Raw genomic sequence first — 18,268 nt, forward strand, 5'->3', positions numbered from 1 at the left:
TCTTTTATTTTCATCATTGCTTCCTTGATGCACAGATTGAACAGTAAGGGTGAAAGACTACATGCTTGTCTTACACCCTTTTTAATATGAGCACTTTGCTCTTGGTCATCCACTCTTATTATTCCCTCTTGGCTGTTGTACATATTGTACATGACCCGTCTCTCCCTATAGCTTACCCCTGTTTTTCTCAGAATTTCGAACATCTTGCACCATTTTACATTGTCGAACACTTTTTCCAGGTTGACAAATCCTATGAACATGTCTTGATTTTTCTTTAATCTTGCTTCCATTATTAACTGCAACGTCAGAATTGCCTCTCTCGTGACTTTACCTTTCCTCAAGCCAAACTGATCATCACCTAGCGTATCCTCAATTCCATTCTTCTGTATATTATTTTTGTCAGTAACTTGGATGCATGAGCTGTTAAACTGATTGTGTGATATTGCATTTGTCAGCTCTTGCCATCATCGGCATTGTGTGGATGATGTTTTTCCGAAAGTCAGATGGTATGTCATCAGACTCATGCAATCTCCACACCAAAGTGAATAGTAGTTTTGTTGCCACTTCCCTCAACGATTTTAGAAATTCTGATGGAATGTTATCTATCCCTTCTGTCTTATTTGATCTTAAGTCCTCCAAAGCTCTTTTAAATTCTGATTCTAATACCGGGCCCCCCATCTCTTCTAAATCAACTTCTTTTCTTCTTCTATCACATCAAACAAATCTTCCCCCTCATAGAGGCATTCAATGTATTCTTTCCACCTATCCACTCTTTTGTTTGCATTTAACAGTGGAATTCCCATTGGACTCTTAATGTTATCACCCTTGCTTTTAATGTCACCAAAGGTTGTTTTGACTTTCCTGTATGCTGAGTCAGTCCTACCGACAATCATTTCTTTTTCGATTTCTTCACTTTTTTCATGCAGCCATTTCGTCTTAACTTACCTGCCTTCCTATTTATTTCATTCCTCATCATTACTGACCATGTTTTGCAAGGAGATCGCCAAAAAAGTGAAGAAATTACAAATGAAGCAAATGTGTGTTTGATGTTCAGAATCTTAACTGAGAAACTACAGAAAAGAAAAGTCACTGCAAAATGGCTTCCTTATCATCTGAGTGAAGAGCAAAAAGCAAATTGCACAAGAATCACACAATTGCTTCAATGCTATAAGACAGAGGAAGATCAGTTGTTAAATCGGACAGTTGCCAGGGATGAAAACTGGATGTGAGACTTTGAGCAAGAATTGAAAACATTCTGATTCTCTACAGCACAAAAAATGCCATCACCATCAGTGAAAGACAAGATGGTGATAACAGTGGTGTACAATGAGAATAGAGTGATAGCAACAGATAAAGTGTCCCAGGGCACCACTGTAACGGAATAATACTATGTGGATTTTCTGTGAAATGTTTTGCACCACAAGAAGGTCCTACACTTTCCAGTTGGAGTGCTGATTCTTCATTACCACACACAATTGTATGTTGCTTAGGAAATATGCACAGTTTCGCAGAATTATGGATGAGAAAACCTTCCCCATCCATCCTACAGTCCTGAAATGGCCCAACTAGACTTTGATTTGTTTCCAAACTCAAGAAACCACTCCAAGGGAAATTTATCAAACCACTAAAGAGGCTTCTGATGCAGTGACCAACACAATAAAAGATATCAATGAAGATGCATCCTAACGGGAATACAAGACATGCTGAAATGATGAGACGCTATTAATGAGAACATTGGAGATTACACTGAAGACCTGTAAAGTCATTTTGAGAAATTAAAAAAAAAAATTGAATCATAATTTAACATTGTGCAGAATTTTTGAAATAACTCTCTTTACATGAACAAAACATAGCTTACAGTTATTCACTTGTCCTTCCAAAATCTGTGTTTCCTTCCACCTGGACCTAGGTTAGCAGACACTTTTCCACTCTACTAATAAAAATTTGACACATATTTGCATTGAGTATTTTGAGTTTATTGTTTTTACACTCTTGTTTCAATAGTTCATGATATCATGATATGGAAACACTCACTGCATATCTGGCAAGTAGATACGATGGGAATGTGGTAGAGATAAGCTCGCTCTTGCACTGAGCAGGCGGAGCTGCATGTAACTCACAATTAAGTGAATTAGGAAGGAGACAGAACGGGGGAAGAGGGCGAACATGGAGAGGAAGATGTGAGTGGACAATGAGTAGACTGGTGGTGGTAGTGTGTGTGTGTGGAGGGGGGGGGAGGGGGGAGGGCATATGGACAGAGGTGGAGGACAGTGTGAGACAAGGTCTAGCTCAGATTGGAGTTGAGTCCTGTAAGACTGTGGGGCTGACAGATGTGTCGCGAGGTGCAATTCTCCTGGTGTAAATCTCTCTCAGCCCTTGACCAGCCCCTCCACCCTCACCCTTCCCCACACCCCAAACGTCACTTCTCTACATTCTCACCCTCCTCTCTGCAGTCTCTCTCTCTCTCTCTCTCTCTCTCTCTCTCTCTCTCTCTCTCTCTCTCTATCTATCTCACGCTCCCTCCCTGTTTCTAAATCATCCTTACAATCCACTCCTCCACTCCACTGTACACAGTGTGATACATCCAACTCCTCAGCTGCTCCAGGGTTGGCTTACTGATGCCATATTCCTATTCCATCTGCTTGCTGTGTCTCCCTTCATGTTGCCAGCCACCCTTTCCTCTCTCCGTGACACCTTTCTCCCCACTCAACCCAACACAATCCCTCACCTCAGTTAAGCTACAACGCCAGTATAATGTAGTAGCTTGGAGTTGCATAGCATGAAAATTCAAGGCTGCATGTAAGATAGTTTCTCAAGCATAAAATGTGTGAAAATATATTTACCTGTTTCTATGAGTAACTCCCATGTCATATGTACCTCTAAAATTCTGTATGCAAAATTTACTATCTTAAAAAATATCAAACTAGGTTTTGACGTGGCAGGTAAGACCATTTGTTTATGAGCAACAAAATTCTTGCAGACATTGTTCATATGCTTGAAAGTTAAAAACAAGGATAAGTGAAACAAACAGAATTCACAAACAAGTTTCTTTTCTGCACTTGTATTTAATATTTTATCATATGATTTTTGGATTGCTGTTGCTTGTTATAAGCCAACTCTTGTGCTAACATAAACAAATGTATACCAGCATGGAGGTGAGTGCCACACTATAGAAACAATGTATTTCACTAAATTCTTTACACTTAATGAACTATGAACAAATATTATAGTTTAAGTAGTACGAGAGGTACTACAAATATTGTACAAATGACTCTGCACACAATATTTCTCAGTACTTTGGGATACCTACATGCGATTATCTTTCCAGTCAGCAAGTTCAAGTTCTAGAAAGCCATCATTTTGTATTGTGTACATATTTGGAACAACACCTCCCAACATATGGAAATGACCACAGAGGTACGCCACAGATTGAGGTGGTCCACCAATCAATGCTCGCGCACCTGGCGATGGGGCTAAAATGCAGGATGTTGGATAATGACCAAACCATATCACCGCATCACTAGTAGCGGATGCTTCCTCTGCCAATCCCTGTTGCAGTGGGATGTGAAATGAGAAATATGTAAAGATATGATCAGAAAGTTTCGTGAAATTAAAAATGTAATGCCAATCTACCACTTAAAATTCTTTTCCGACTATTAATAACAAACATGCAGTACATATGATATTAGTTCAATACAGATGTAGCACCCCAGTTAATTTTATATGTCATTAATGTTTCCATAAACACATGAGTTTTTCAGATAGCTGTTCTGAAAGATCTTTTACTCACAATACTTGAAATGAAGAATGAAAAATGGTTCTGATCCAAAATGAAACAGTTATATGTTTAAAATGCAATTTTACAAAAAAACCAAAGCTAACCTTAACATGTGATATCTCCTCGGCAGACAGCACACCGATGAAGTTGAAAGGACGTCGGGGACCAGGATCGAGGCATGCATCCATTGCAATAAATGAATATGTGTCTCCATTGTGCCTCAGTCGGTATAAGTAAGACTTTGGGTGTGCTGGTCCTTGTACTGAATAGTTCCGATAATAATTTCTAGCTGACTGTATGCCTGGGACATTAAAATTATCTGTAACAGATGTATATTATTTGGAATATGAAACTCATAGCTCTGAAAGAACTATACTGAGGTGACTAATTAAGTAACAGACGTAGTTGATGTATGTAACATTCTTAAGTGAAATGTGGCAAATATGTTAAGTGCTCTGAAATTAGGCCAAGATATCTTCATTAAAACAAATAAATAAAATAAGAAACAAAAGCATTCCACCATCAAGCTCACAGGACTGCACAACGTTGACCAGACACTTTGTCATCCTCTGTCATATGAAGTCATTTTCAGGTTACCTTCCATTCTTTCAGAAAGCTGTTGCACTTGACTTGTACATTATAGATTGCAGCGAAAAGTCATCCTTTTTAAATTTTATTGTGCTGATCTAGATTTCGGCTAGAGGCTAGCTGAAATCTAGATCTGTACAATAAAATTTAAAAAGGACAACTGATTGCTGCAATCTATAATTTACAAGTGAAGTAATTTTGGTGCAATATTGGGGGAGGGGGGAGGTGGGAGGGGCAAGGGGGGGATTTCTCAGCAAATGTTGGCTTTCTAGACCTCGGAGCCACTAGTTCTCATTCAAGCAGCTCCTCAATCAGGATCACAAAGCTGAGTAGACCCTGATCCAGTCCTCCCATCAAGGAAAAATGCCTGGCATTACCAGGAATCAAACCTGGGTCCTCTGTATGGTTGTAAATCACACTGACTAATCAAGTATGAGGCAGACCTTTATACAATACATACGCTTAAAAATAGTAGTAATAATTCATGGTGTGAACTATTTTGCAATTTCATTATACTTCTAGTGAGCCAAAATCAAGATATGAAAATGTACACAAAACGGACATCCATCATCATTTAGTTGGCGAAACATTAGTAAATTGCATTTGGGCATGAATAGTTCACTAAAACTACACTACTTCCCCACGAATTAAAAACAAATATGAAGAAGCCAGTGTATATGACGATAGCAAAAAGAATGGTTAAAAATAAGAAGTTTCTCTGAATGAGAGAAAGACATAAGCCAGTGGGGCATGAAACTAAACACCAATATACAGGAACAGTGAATTTATTCTGATTCCAAATTAGACAACACTCGCAAATGGGCTACACTGAGCCACGCTGCTGGTTCACAGTGATTTTGTGACGGTGAAATCTTCTCAATAAATGGCTAAGATTACGACTGAGGAGGAATCAGTTAATTTGTCTAAAGAAAACTGAAAAGGAAAATACAGAAAATGTCGCTTTCGGCTAGAAGGAAGCTGAGTCACTTCAACTTGGTTCAAGAACTCTTACTCACACCTGCTGATTGGCGAAAGTATTTACAAATTGATGAGAATAAGTACATTACATTGCTCCAAACTGCCACCCCTAATCATCAGGGCAAATGATACAAATACAAGACAAGCCATTACCCTACTTGAGAGACAGACTGCCACATTTTGGTAGATTACACATGGATGTACCTATGATGAACTGAAATTCCCTACAGGTATTTCACCTCAGTTTTTTTATCAGATAATTCCTGACATCTGCCAATTGATTCTGTGTTGCTTACAACACCATATAAATATAGGCATATATCGAAAAACCTGCAATAAAACTTTAAATTATTTAAATATTAAAAAAGGTTTGCAAGAAATCATAAACAATGTATATAAAATGTTCTTGCTTCTCACAATTATTCCTTTCAATCATTATTGTTGTTAACTGAACTGACAGAAATGTTAATTGCTGCCACAACTGTTTTCTCATTTATAGTTGACAGAGCAGTAATGCTATGCTCAGTAACTGTGCATTGCTTAAGTTAAGAGTTTGTGTCACTAAAGCTGTTTGCCCACAGAATCATGTAGTAATTTTTGTTTATCCACATATGATGTGGGGATGGAGATAGGTTGTTTTATTCCTCTGGCTATTTTTCTGACACTTGATTTGTTTACACTTGAGGTTATTTGAATGTTGTTGACCACCTGTACAAGAAGGAATGGGTGTTGACTATGCTCACCAGATGATCATCGAATGGGTCAATCTCTGAAAACAAGAATAAAAGTAAAATATCACCCATAATAAAGTGTGTTTCAAAAAATTCATCCAGTTTCGTAAGACTACATACTTTACATTAACAAGGATAGAAATTTGGAGTAAATTTTAACTTACGACCACAACTAAAAGCTTACATCAGCAGCAGTTGTTAAGTTGCCTTCCATTTACTGCCATTAGAGATCTATATGGTGCAGCTGGATCACTATCTCTTAGCCCAATGTGCACTGAAGTGGGACAATGACAACAGCACAAGAAAATGAGAGTTGCATTCTCCATGTCAACGAGTGCAATTCAGTTACAACTGTGTGCTGCGATTTTTCCTCCTGAGATGAAAGTATTTGATAACAGCAACAGTAGTTTATAGATACTGGTTGCTTTTATACGAGGAATTTTACAGGTTTCCCAAATATGCTTGTTCAAGAAACAGAGCACATTCAATGAAGTTTTAGTCATCCTGCCAGCCGAGAGAGAGACATCCCTCACATGTCTATCTGGTGTGTTTTCAGGCAATGTTTTTATTTCCAACCATACAAGATTCAACGGCTACAAGTCCTTCATGATGGTGATAAAAATAAGTGCAGTTTTGCACATACATTCTGGGTGTGGAGATAGAACATAACAATTGCCTTTCATTTTTGGTGTTCACTGATATTGCTATGTTTCATTAAAGTGGAAAGTGAACTGCCACAAACTAAACTCAGACTATGGGGAACGCAACACCCATATACCATAGTTGAGCACGAGAGAGACTTTCCATAGCTTCATGTGTTTAGAGCCATTTTCTGAGAAAATATTTATGGCCTTTTCTTTTGTGGAGAAGAAACAGTTACATGAATAGCGTACCCAGTAAAGTTGTCGATCTGGCTTCTTCCACAATGGCAAGATGATGCCAAAAATTTCATTTTTCAACACGATTATGTACCATCGCACTGATACCTGCATGCAAACACATCTTAACAATTAAGTCCTTCAGTGCTGGATCAGCTATAAGAGGCCTAAAGACCTCTTACTCCAACATAGGCCTCTAAGACCGTCTGATAAGATGGTAAAGTTTTTCTTTTAAGAATTCGCGTATGTGCCTCCCCTTCTGACAATCTTGGGTGGACTGCAATGGAACATAACAACAGCAGTGAATGCAGTAACTTCACGCTTGTACAAGTAAGGGACAAGTTTTACTACACAATCTGGATGACTGTTATGCTCATTGAGTGTTTGTGGAAGATAAATCAAAACATTGATCCTAAATGAAAAAAGTATTCCAAAGATTATATGTGCATGCATTTAAAAGATGTACCTTCACAAAACTGGAAGGTTCCTTTATAAGTAGAAACTCTGTAGTTCTGTGCATAAGTTAAAATCCACATCAAGTTTCTATTTTCATTCTTGTGCAATACATACTCTTAGGAAAACTAATGAATCTTTTTGAAATGCCAGGTATATAAAATGTTGTCGTTATTAATAGGCAGGTAGCTGTACTGTTACTTTAGGAGAAAGTAATTTAACAACTGAACACACTAGCGATCTAGCAGACCTTAATTCACTGTGTGTAGGGAAACTCAGATGGATTTGTGTGGCTTGGCAATGTGGATTTTGGACGTACAAAAAAATCCAATTGGACCAGACATGCTATTCCACTCCATCCAAGTTTCTGTACACACAGTGAGTACTGTCTCAGTTTTAGGCAATTTGGGCTTGCTTGTGCAGAAAGAATACAAAGAACACTATATAGATGCTACAGACATAAATGATGAGCATTAAGACAGAGGGCAAGAAAGCTAACTGAATAATAACACACATACTTGAAACCAAAGTGGAAATGTAACTACGCAAGCAGATGTGAGTTTAAGCAATAAGTAATAATATGGTTTCCATAAATTACGGAAAAATCACAAAAACTGAAAGAGCTTAGGAAAACGTTTGGCAATAGGTTTTATTGTGATAGAGCTGCAGAAACCTATCACATGAAAATCAGTGCTACTGTGATACATTTGTGTTCTCTATACATGGCAGATATCTGCAATTTGGAAGATCATGCAGAGTGAGGGAAGGCAGTTTGACTTGATTTGGATTGAATTTTCTGGATGGTGTGTGATGGTAGTGCACTGCAAATAAGAGAGTGATCAGACTGCATTGGCCAAATGTTTAAACATTCATCCTCAGTCTGAAGACACATATAGTGCAGTTCTCCATACTAGTCTATCCTGCGCAAGCTTCTACATCTGTACGTAACTACTGCAAACAAATCCAGTAGAACCAGTTTAGTGCCGTGAAGCATTGGTCTTCTTTTACAGTTTTTGTCCCCCACATTTCCCTCTATTACCAAATTAACTGTTTTTCTATTCCTCACAGTGTGCCCCAGCAACCTACAATTTTTTTTAGTCCAGTTGCCACATAAAGCTTTGGCTTCACTGGCAGAAATATTGTATCATGGCAGACATTACAGTTTTTATGTCTTCTCTCTGAACTTGCCTTTTGCAAAAGGTTTGCCAATAGTATGTATGTAAGGTGGTAAGCCACATGTGAAGTTTCATCTGCTCAGTTCAGGAGCATGCTGAACTACATACCAACTGAAGTGAGATTTTATCTTATAAAGTGATGACAGGTATGCTTTGATTTGAGAAGAAGCCAGTACCAATCATCATCCATTAGTCAGGATGATAATGCCTGCAGAAGAGGCAGTGTCTGTGTGTGGCATTGTATGTTCCGATGGATGCAGAACTTCATATCCCTCCGCACAGAACTGTGGCTACACATATCTAGATTGATGACACACTTTATGTATATGGTCATCCTTATGCTAATGGAACAGGTGATGACTTTGTCCCGGAAGATGATGAAAATTGCAAGTACAGGACTCATTTGAGACTGCATTAAATACTGCACCACATTGCTCACAACTAACCAAGACACAATCATACAGAGTATCTTGACAGATACGATAGGCTTGATGAACGATTGAGTAATAGAACCAAGTATGTTATATAGGATGGCAAATGTTGGAACAGAAATAAAAGTATCACTGAGTGTGTGTAAAAGAAGCACAATAGGAACTCCACTGCTCTCAATATACAGGGTGAGCACGAAATCTTGCCCTGATTATAAAAATTTATAACAGAATAACCGTTTGACATAATAATTTACATTTGATGTTGTTACATGGGTTAGTGTTATTAGTTTTTTAAGACCTCTTATGTTAGTAAACCTCAACATGTGCTGCCTTGGTAGCTCAGAGAAAGTCGAGGCGTTATTCCAGTTCCTGCCAGGTGTTTTGTAACATGGGTTCTGTCACAGTACCCACAGCAGCTTGTATCCTAGCCTTCAGTTTGTCGACATCAGCAACTAGTGTGATGAAGACTCTGTGCTTGATACAGCCCCAGAAAAAAAAGTCAAGGGGCATAATGTCTGGAGAGCGGGGTGGCCAGGGTGTTGGACCATTCCTTCCAATCCACCGATCTGGACATTACTCCCCTCTCCAGACATTACGTCCCTTGACTCTTTTTCTGGGGCTATATCAAGGACAGAGTCTTCACCACACCAGTTGATGACATCAACAAACTGAAGGCTAGGATACAAGCTGCTGTGGATACTGTGACAGAACACACGTTATGAAACACCTGGCAGGAACTGGAATACCGCCTCGACATTCTCTGAGCTACCAAGGGAGCACACGTTGAGGTTTACTAACATAAGTGTTCTTTAAAAAACTAGTAACACTATGTAATAAACACTACGTAATGGCATCAAATGTAAATTATTATGTCAAACGGTTATTCCATAATAAATTGTTATATCAGGGCAAGACTTAGTGCTCACCGTGTATATCCTCGTTTCTTGTCGTATAAACATTACAGTGGCTCTCTCAAGAGTGAGCTAGTGGAAGTTTTCTTGGACCTGTTGCTCTAAGGGATGGATGGTGTACAGCACACAGAGACTCTGAAGGGCACTAAGAGAATCAGAGCAGATGACACATTTGAAAAGCCTGTGTCGCTGGATGTACTGGATGGCCTTATAGAAGGTGAAGAGCTCTGCTGTAAATACTGAGCAGTGTTCTGGAAGCCAATACCGAAAATCATCGGTGCCAATGAAACACCCGACGCCACGGTCAGTCTGAGAATCATCAGTGTACACAAACGTGCTATTGCTAAGTTCTGTGCGAAGATCGAGAGTAGTTTCCTTAGGAGGTGAATGAAGTCCAAGGTGAACATGGGCCACTGACGCATGAAGCCAAGATGGTGAAAGGTTCACACTCATTGGTAAAGTGGCAGGTAGTGTGAAGTTAAGCTGCCGGAACAAGAGCTGAAGGCAACTCCTGGAGGTAGCAGAGAAGAGGGACGCTGGCCATACTGGCGGTCCAAGGAATCATTGAAGACGGAGGCATAGGATGGGTGGCCAGGTATGGCAGACAAACGGCATGAGTATACACTGAGGAGAACATCACACCAGTATGACAACAGTAGTTCAGCAGCTTCTGCATAGACTCTCAACTGCGCTACTGTAAAACACACCAGTTGCGAAACGAATGCCACGGTGGTGGATTGTATTTAGATGGCATAAGGAGGACAGACACACAGATGCATAAATGAAACACGCATAGTCCAGTTTCCAACGGCCAAGGGATCAGTACAATCAGAGTAGGGTGGTGCAATCTGTTCCCCAAGAAGTACTGCTTAGGATACGTGGGACACTGAGGGCACAGGTCCAGCAAGCAGCCAGATAAGACACATTCGAGAACCAAATATTCAAGTAGTCCCACAATAATCTGTGCGAATAGCTAAATTAATTAGTGCAGTATATTCTATTTCCTCTAGAGGATTGCTTAGTGGTTTTAGATTAAAGTGTTGTACGTAAAGAACAAAACTCATTCTTTCTCAAATTCCATGGATACTGTGAAGTATCTGATAGGTTATTCTACAAATGATTGGTTTTGGTTTATCTCTATTAAATGTTTAGCCTGCCTGCTGTATTCTCATTAGCTAGGCCTGCTTAAGATCAGCTGTCAACACAATGTCTTGGATCCAACAAACCAATCTAACATGTAAATAACAGCACCTACCCTATTCTTAAGTTTTACTTAATTACAATTGGCTTCTTACATACATTTAAATACACAAATTTCATTTTTATCTTCTTATTTGTAACCTATACAGATGATATTAATAACTAGTCATTTTCAATGGAATTAAATAGCAGCTTAGCCTTTATGAACTACATGGAGCAATTTCTGACAAATCGAACATCAACCAGTGTCAGAATACCACCTCACTATTAAGACAAGAAAAGAAGTGTGTAAGGTAAACAGTGAACTACAGTTCAGAGTCTAGCAATGGAAAAATAAGTGTTAAACCATACCATTTTGTTAGGAACTGTTCTCATACCATGAGAAAAAACCTAAAAAAACAACTCTAAAATGTGACACTATATACTGACTCTCTGATGACTACTACACCAAATGCAAAGTGGTGGTCACAAAAACAAACGTGCACCAAGACTGAAAGAACATCATAAGCCAGATAACTGCTTATTAAAACTGGTTAAGTTCTTTGTGCTGAGAAGCAGCATGCAGCAAACACAGATAGGCAAGGAATTCAATACGAGTAGATACGCTATTTAGGCATCTGGAACTAAGAGTCAAATGATATAGAAATCTATAAACCAACCATGATTGCCTCTGATATCTAACCACACCGTCTTTTCGTTTATTTTAGTTTCATCTAAAACATTTTTGTATACCATCCATTCCTTTACATACTGGCGTGATCCCATGTTGTCTTCCGATTTGGCATCTGTTAGATCACCTTCAACAAAAATCATTCGTAAAAGTCTAGATACGAAGCGAAGTCCCAACTGCATGTCGCCATTAACTATACAAACCTGATGCCAATACAACTGATGGCCTAATGGCATCAACTGTAATGTCACAAAACTCTTTAAATTCCGTGACCCGCGTCTCATCGTGGAAAATACTAATGTGTATGTCTGACACCTGTAATCGTTCAAGTCATTGACCTTCTCAGTTAAAATTAAAAAAGTAAATTGCTTTCCCATATTAACGTTCCTAATACAGACCTGCAAAAACCACATCAAATTTTCGGACGAGTTCCCTATTATAACAGTGTCAGTATCCGTGCCACCTCTTTCCTTGTCTTTCAGCCGCCTGGACTTGAATGAGAATTTGTTGTTTTCGAGAACTTGGTCAATATCTACAGTTATGACACTAACAAGATTAGAAAGGAATATAGAAAATATTAGGACCATTACAACTGCCACTAAAGCTTTCCGTAAGACGGGCATGTTTCCTTGTGAGTTTCCTACGTATTCTATGTTTTATTTACAACAGTATACATAGAAACTGAAACAATCTCCGTCACCATCAGGTTGACCAACACCTGTATAGTGTATACGAATGATACCGAGCATGTCCGCAGTCTTAATGTTGTCATCCTGCTAGTAGTTGTTTTGTTTCATTATCGTAGGTAGCTTCTATGAAATTATGCTTGGCTTTGGCTTAAGATATCTTGAATTTCGTGGTAGTGATATGATATTGTGTCTAGGTGTGTGCTATTATGTTAGTGATTAATCTGTCAGTGCTTGTGTCATTATTTAAAATTATCAGTACAAATCTCACAACCACGACTTCAATACTTCTGAAGCCTTACACGGTTACACATGTTGGTTAACCTGAGTGTTTGTAGCATTTAATGAGTTGGCGCGATTATGGGTGAAAACAAGTGTGATTTTTCTCATGCAGTATTCGTAAACAATCCGATTCAGTTTCGGTCTTACGTCCACAAATATGTGGAAGTGGAAACCACAGAAGGCGACGTACATAAAGGAACACTATATACCATTGATCCTGTTTCTGAGAGGTATGATAACTCCAGTTACTTTTCGTTGTAATTATTATCTATGTTGAAAGTAATCTCAATTTTATTTCCTTCAGCGTTGTTCTCGTAAATAAAAATGAAGACAAACTGAGTATGGATATCATAATGGGACATGCTGTGAAGTCTTTGCAAATTAAAAAAAGTTGTGAGGAAGCACCAGTTGACGTGTTCTTAAAGAAGGATGAAGAAATGCCATCAGATGAAATCGAGCGACGTAAGGGAAGATTGGCGGGTTGGTTACAAAAGAACAGGACACCAGTAGAAGAAGACGGCCAGATTTTACGAATTGGGAGTGTTGTAGAAATACACCCACCGTATGGAGTGGATAACTGTCTAAGCAGTAATGAAATTATATTGGACCGCATACAGAAACTGATGTTATCGATGCCAGATAATTACGATCTGGGAACATGAACGCTCTTTTTGGTATGAACGGCGAAACAGGTGTAAAAGATGAGACGTTGTCATTAAATTATTTTTACTGTAGATTGTGAAAGAGATTTTAAAATATGTGTTTATTCAATGTTCTAATGTCTCAAGTTTTGAAGTAACTTCACTGGGATGCATTACTTGTAGCCCCAGTGTGGTTCTTGATATTACTGTACGCATGCTACTAGAAAAGTCTGAAGATGCTCAGCCATTGTAACTTGTTGGCAATTACTCTTTGGTTAATACTCATAGTGAATACACACAATTTGGATTGTGCGAGGTTAACATGTTGATTGACATATGCATAGTGATGAATGTTTCATTGGCAAGCCACTGCACCTAGTGTAAGGTCTGCTGGCAACATTGTGGCAGTCGACTTGTGAAGTTAATTTGCAGTAGAGCTTCTTGTTACTATAGATATTGAACTATTAAATATTTATTTTGTGTTTCCTCTTACTACTTGTGTGTCCTTGTGGGTTGACGATAATTTAATAACTGTACCTCCTTTTTCCTTGATTGTTGACTAACTTTCAAGGTAAAAAGAATAAACTGTTGGTTGTTCAAAATGTATCAGATTTGGTTATGCTGTTGTGATACACGTAATTTTCTTTTGTAGAGCAAATGTTCTGTGTGGTGAAATAGAAGCTGCTGTTTTGTAGCAAATGGCTTTGTTTTACCCTATATCTTATCAGATAGATTGGTGTGCGACTGCTAAGAGTATACTTTACATCTCACGTGTGTTTGTAGCAGTTTGACTGACTTGATTAATAATAATAAAGAATTAATACAGTAAAAGCCTTCACAGCCAGTGCTTACTTCTATTCAAACTTCCAGCCTGTGTGGTGTGGTCAATGTAAAAACTATTTTTTGTTGTTATTGTCGTCTTCAGTCCAAAGACTAGTTTGATGCAGCTTTTCATGCTACTGTATCTTTTGCAAGGCTCTTCATCTGTGAAAAACTACTACAACCTACATCCTTCTGAATCTGATTACTATATTCATCTCTTAGTCTCTATGATTTTTACACCCACACTTCCCTCCAATACTAACTTGACAATCCCTCGGTGTCTTGGAATGTATCCTATCAACCGATGCCTTCTTTTAGTTAAGTTGTGCCACAAATTTCTCTTCTTGTCATTCTTTTCAGAACCTCTTTGTTCGTATGCAATCTACTCGTCTAATCTTCAGTGTTCTTTTGTAGCACTACATTTCAAAAGCTGCTATTCTTTTCTGTCTATTCTGTTTATCATCCATGTTTCGCTTCCGTACATATGGATATTTTAGCCCTGTTTGCAGGAGACATCTTTAGGGACAAGCAATCAAAATTTGTCACTTATCAGAGATGCACTAGCATCACATGATCAATAATAATACCCTGGGTACAGCTCATAATGGCCCCTGAAGCTGGGACCTTTTGAGGTTTTTTCCACTGTACAGTGTTTCTCTGCAGATATCTCCTGCAGAGTGTGAAATGTCAGTAAATAGTATCTTACATCAACCGCAGCCTCTGAACCCAAAATCTTACATACAAGTAGTGTTAATTAGTCTTGTCATTGTTGTATGGAGGTAGAAATAAATAGTTTGCTTTGTTACTGTTCAAGCCTAAATTGTGGAGGCAGAAGTCAAGCTTTCGACCATAATTAGCAATTTTTCCTTTCCCTTGTTCAGATTAACAACAGTTTTGGAATACAACAAATTTTGTACTTATAGAAGAAAAAACTGTAGAAATGAATCTAGCAGAGGAAAGTCCTGAACAGAGCCCAATGAAACATCTGTGGGAACTGGCAGGGGTTGTATTTGGCTGACTTTCAGTCACTGTAATTAATTGCTGACTACTGATTGGACAAAATGTGTTACAACATAAATAACAACATTCAAGCTTGAGAGAGGAGATTTCTGCAAGTGTTAATATTAACCTATGTGATCATTCCATTTCACATCCCCACAAATTGTCACATCCAGCTATTTGTACGAGTTGAGTTACTCCAGTTGTGACCCACTGCTATTGTATTAAGATCATTATTATACAGCGTGGAAAGTAAGGATTCCAACACACTTCCAAAGGGCACGTCTGAAGTTACTTCTACCTCCGTTGATTATTCTGCACCCAAAAAAATCCTCAGAGCAGCCACAAATTTCATTTTATACTCCATGTGATTGTTCTTCATAAACAATGAGCTTTGCCAGTGTCATGTGTGCTGCTGTGACACAGATCAATGGACTGTAGGTGTAAGCACAACAGAGGGATCTGTGGAGAAACCGGGCAAACGTGGTTCTAGAAGTTGGGCAGCAAACTATTCAGAAGTTGCACAGGCAACAGCTTGGATGATTCACTGATCTGAACGTCCTGTGGTACCGTGAACAGCTGAAAGCAAGGGGGAAACTACAGCCGTTATATTTCTCCAAGGACATACTAGCTTAATGATGACTTCATCCTCTTGGGTAAATTACCCCAGAGGCAAAACTGTCCCCAGGCAGCAGACATGTGGCATAGGATTGAGAAATGTAGGGTTCCCATAAATAGATCAGGTGTGCACTACACATCAGAGGCTGTTACATACCTAACTGTGCGTGGGTTGCACACAAAGTTTTTGATTAGGTGACTCTCCACCCAGTCAAGATAAGAATAGCTGTAGGAAATGCAGAAGCATCAGTGTAACATCAAAAGAAATGCCTCCAACAGGTGAGAGTATTAAAATCCTAATGGTAAACTGGAGAAGCATTCGCAACAAAGTGTAAGAGTTGGAAGCGCTCAGGAAAAGCAGTGAAACTCACATACTACTAAGTATGTACAGAAAGCTGGTTGAAAAGCAAGATTGATAGTAATGAGATTATTGGGGAAAATTTAAATGTATATCCAGGGTTGCCACAGGTTCTGGAAATCGGGGTATTTCAAACATGTTGGGGAAATTTGGAAGAGAAGCAGTGGAAAAATCTTGGTTTTGTCTCAGTAGATGAAATGGTTTTTTTACTGAGGTGTCGTACATCGTTGCTGGTTGGGTGCAGCCAAGTACATGCACTGCTTCCCTACTCCCTCATTCCTACTGCTTTTCCCCTTCTTACCACTCGTCTCAGCTTGCAGTCAGTGCTGCCAACACTTCTTGCTGCTAGACTACCAGCTGCCAATGAGAGACAGGGTGGCGTGAGGAGTGGTTTGTTTGGACCTGATTCTCAGAGACTGTAGATGCAGCAGCCAGAGATGGTGGTAATGCGTGCAAGAGTTTTGTGTGTGTGTGTGTGTGTGTGTGTGTGTGTGTGTGTGTGTGTGTGTGTGTGCGCGTGCACATGTGTGCTCTCATTTTCTGACAAAAGCATGGCTGAAAATTTAATTGTGATAGTGTGGTTGTCTTTCCTATGCGCCTTTCAGCGGGTCAGCAATTATCTTTATGGTGATTTGCCACGTATCTTCATTATTATTGAGTCTCAGAGTATTTGAACAAGTTATGTTGCATGGTTGACCACCATGGTCTCAGTCCATCAACATGCTGTCTGTGGCTCGTGAATAGCTGGCCACACGAGTGTATTACTGCAAAGGGCCAACACTGTAGGCCACTGCTGCGAGTATCTGTAGTGGATCGGGCGTGCTGATTTGAAGCCATACAGTTCCCACTAATGTGCAGGCTCTGCCTGTCGGATCTAGTCTCACCGATCTGCCTGCAGGCCTGGTCACTTTGTGTGTAGTGTAATGCAGTGGATTTTCAAGGTTTATCCATGGACCCAGGACTGTGGTGCTCCTCGATGGGCCGGAGACCATGGGTGATGGATTTCAAGAATTGTGACTGTCTCACCGCAAGTACATTGCACAGTGCCCATATTATAGACATTTTATTTCTTCTAGTGCATTTTGGCACTTCGAAAGTAGTTCGTATATTAGAAAATATGGACTATAAGAAGAAGAAAATTGTGGTGGTTGCTGGCAGTTTGTACGCTATGCACTCGTGTATTTCTTGAAGGAAAAACCATGCAATACCTGTAAAATAATAGATATAACACATTGGGTAATAACCGACAACAACGAACATAGCAGAACCAACATTTTATTGACCGTCACCTAAAGTGTTGGTTTACACAATTCTTCCCCATCTTATACACTTCTTTCAAAAGGTCAACTTTTTTCTGAGGTTATTTCTGAAATCAGTGAAGGTATTGTTAATCTGTCTTGCGACTCTGAGCAAATGTGTGTTTTTTTCACCCAATGTGTTTTGTTTTACTGAAATAAAATAACATCAGTGGTCTTAATGAAATATACTATTTGGCTTGCTTTCTCCATCTAAAAACAGTTCATTACAAAAGATGTTGATTAAGATTTTTGCCCACATCGGGAAACGCCATCTGCTTGCACGTTTATTTCCTCGGTTGCAATATTGTTTCTTGCACAGTAGCTGCAAAGACACATTGTCAACTTACATCTTAACTTACCCTTGAGATCTCAAAATTTGTCATGGATAAATACTAAAACTTGTCTGGAAATCACGAAATATCATGTGGGGAAACTTGTGGCAACCCTGGATGAAAGAATAGGAAAATGGGAAATGGAAGTGGTGTATTTGTCACAAGAAACTAAAATGCACCCAGACAGAAATTGAAGCTGCATGTGAGATTTATTGGGCAAACTCAGTATCAGGGGTGTGCCTAAAATAATAATAATTGGATCCTACTATTACCCACCAGATTCATCTGGAGAAAACCTCACTTCAGTTGTACTTAAGTCCCCCAATCATATTGGAATCATCAGTGGAGACTTTAATAATCCAACAAATAATGGGGAAAATTACATTGTTGTTAGTGGTGGGTGTAAGACATCCTGTGAAAATTTATTAAGTGCCTTCTC

The 18,268-nt window shown here is 39.0% G+C and overlaps 2 protein-coding genes across 3 annotated transcripts in view; one reads left to right on the top strand and one right to left on the bottom strand.

The window, feature by feature from the left end:
- The window catches only part of LOC126195023 (transmembrane protein 62-like), an 87,876-nt gene extending 75,389 nt beyond the window's left edge, over positions 1–12,487 (bottom strand). The window contains exons 1-5 of the mRNA XM_049933458.1: positions 12,192–12,487; positions 11,997–12,108; positions 11,783–11,920; positions 3,883–4,097; positions 3,311–3,549 (exon numbers count right to left, since the gene is read on the bottom strand). Of these exons, the coding sequence (XP_049789415.1) occupies positions 3,311–3,549; positions 3,883–4,097; positions 11,783–11,920; positions 11,997–12,108; positions 12,192–12,416 (929 nt within the window). The 5' untranslated portion in view covers positions 12,417–12,487. The remainder of the gene's footprint in view (positions 1–3,310; positions 3,550–3,882; positions 4,098–11,782; positions 11,921–11,996; positions 12,109–12,191) is intronic.
- A 91-nt stretch (positions 12,488–12,578) lies between these two features.
- LOC126195024 (gem-associated protein 6-like) lies at positions 12,579–14,233 on the top strand. 2 transcript variants are annotated; one of them, XM_049933459.1, is made up of 3 exons: positions 12,579–12,676; positions 12,874–12,991; positions 13,066–14,233. In XM_049933459.1, exons 1-3 carry the CDS (start codon positions 12,616–12,618, stop codon positions 13,421–13,423), a joined length of 537 nt encoding a protein of 178 aa, XP_049789416.1. In that variant the 5' UTR covers positions 12,579–12,615; the 3' UTR covers positions 13,424–14,233. The 2 variants fall into 2 exon arrangements, with proteins under 2 accessions (XP_049789416.1, XP_049789417.1); XM_049933460.1 differs by having other exon boundaries at positions 12,604–12,652.
- Positions 14,234–18,268: the final 4,035 nt, after the last annotated feature.

Source organism: Schistocerca nitens, chromosome 7 (assembly GCF_023898315.1).
Source record: "Schistocerca nitens isolate TAMUIC-IGC-003100 chromosome 7, iqSchNite1.1, whole genome shotgun sequence".
NCBI lineage: Eukaryota > Metazoa > Arthropoda > Insecta > Orthoptera > Acrididae > Schistocerca > Schistocerca nitens.

Excerpts from the sequence above, each read along its gene's own strand:
- LOC126195024 (XM_049933459.1), top strand. The coding sequence starts at position 12,616 with ATGCTTGGCTTTGGCTTAAGATATCTTGAATTTCGTGGTAGTGATATG. Across the intron at positions 12,677-12,873 it reads TGATATGATATTGTGTCTAG|TATTCGTAAACAATCCGATT; the intron begins GTGTGTGCTATT and ends TTTCTCATGCAG. Across the intron at positions 12,992-13,065 it reads ATTGATCCTGTTTCTGAGAG|CGTTGTTCTCGTAAATAAAA; the intron begins GTATGATAACTC and ends TATTTCCTTCAG.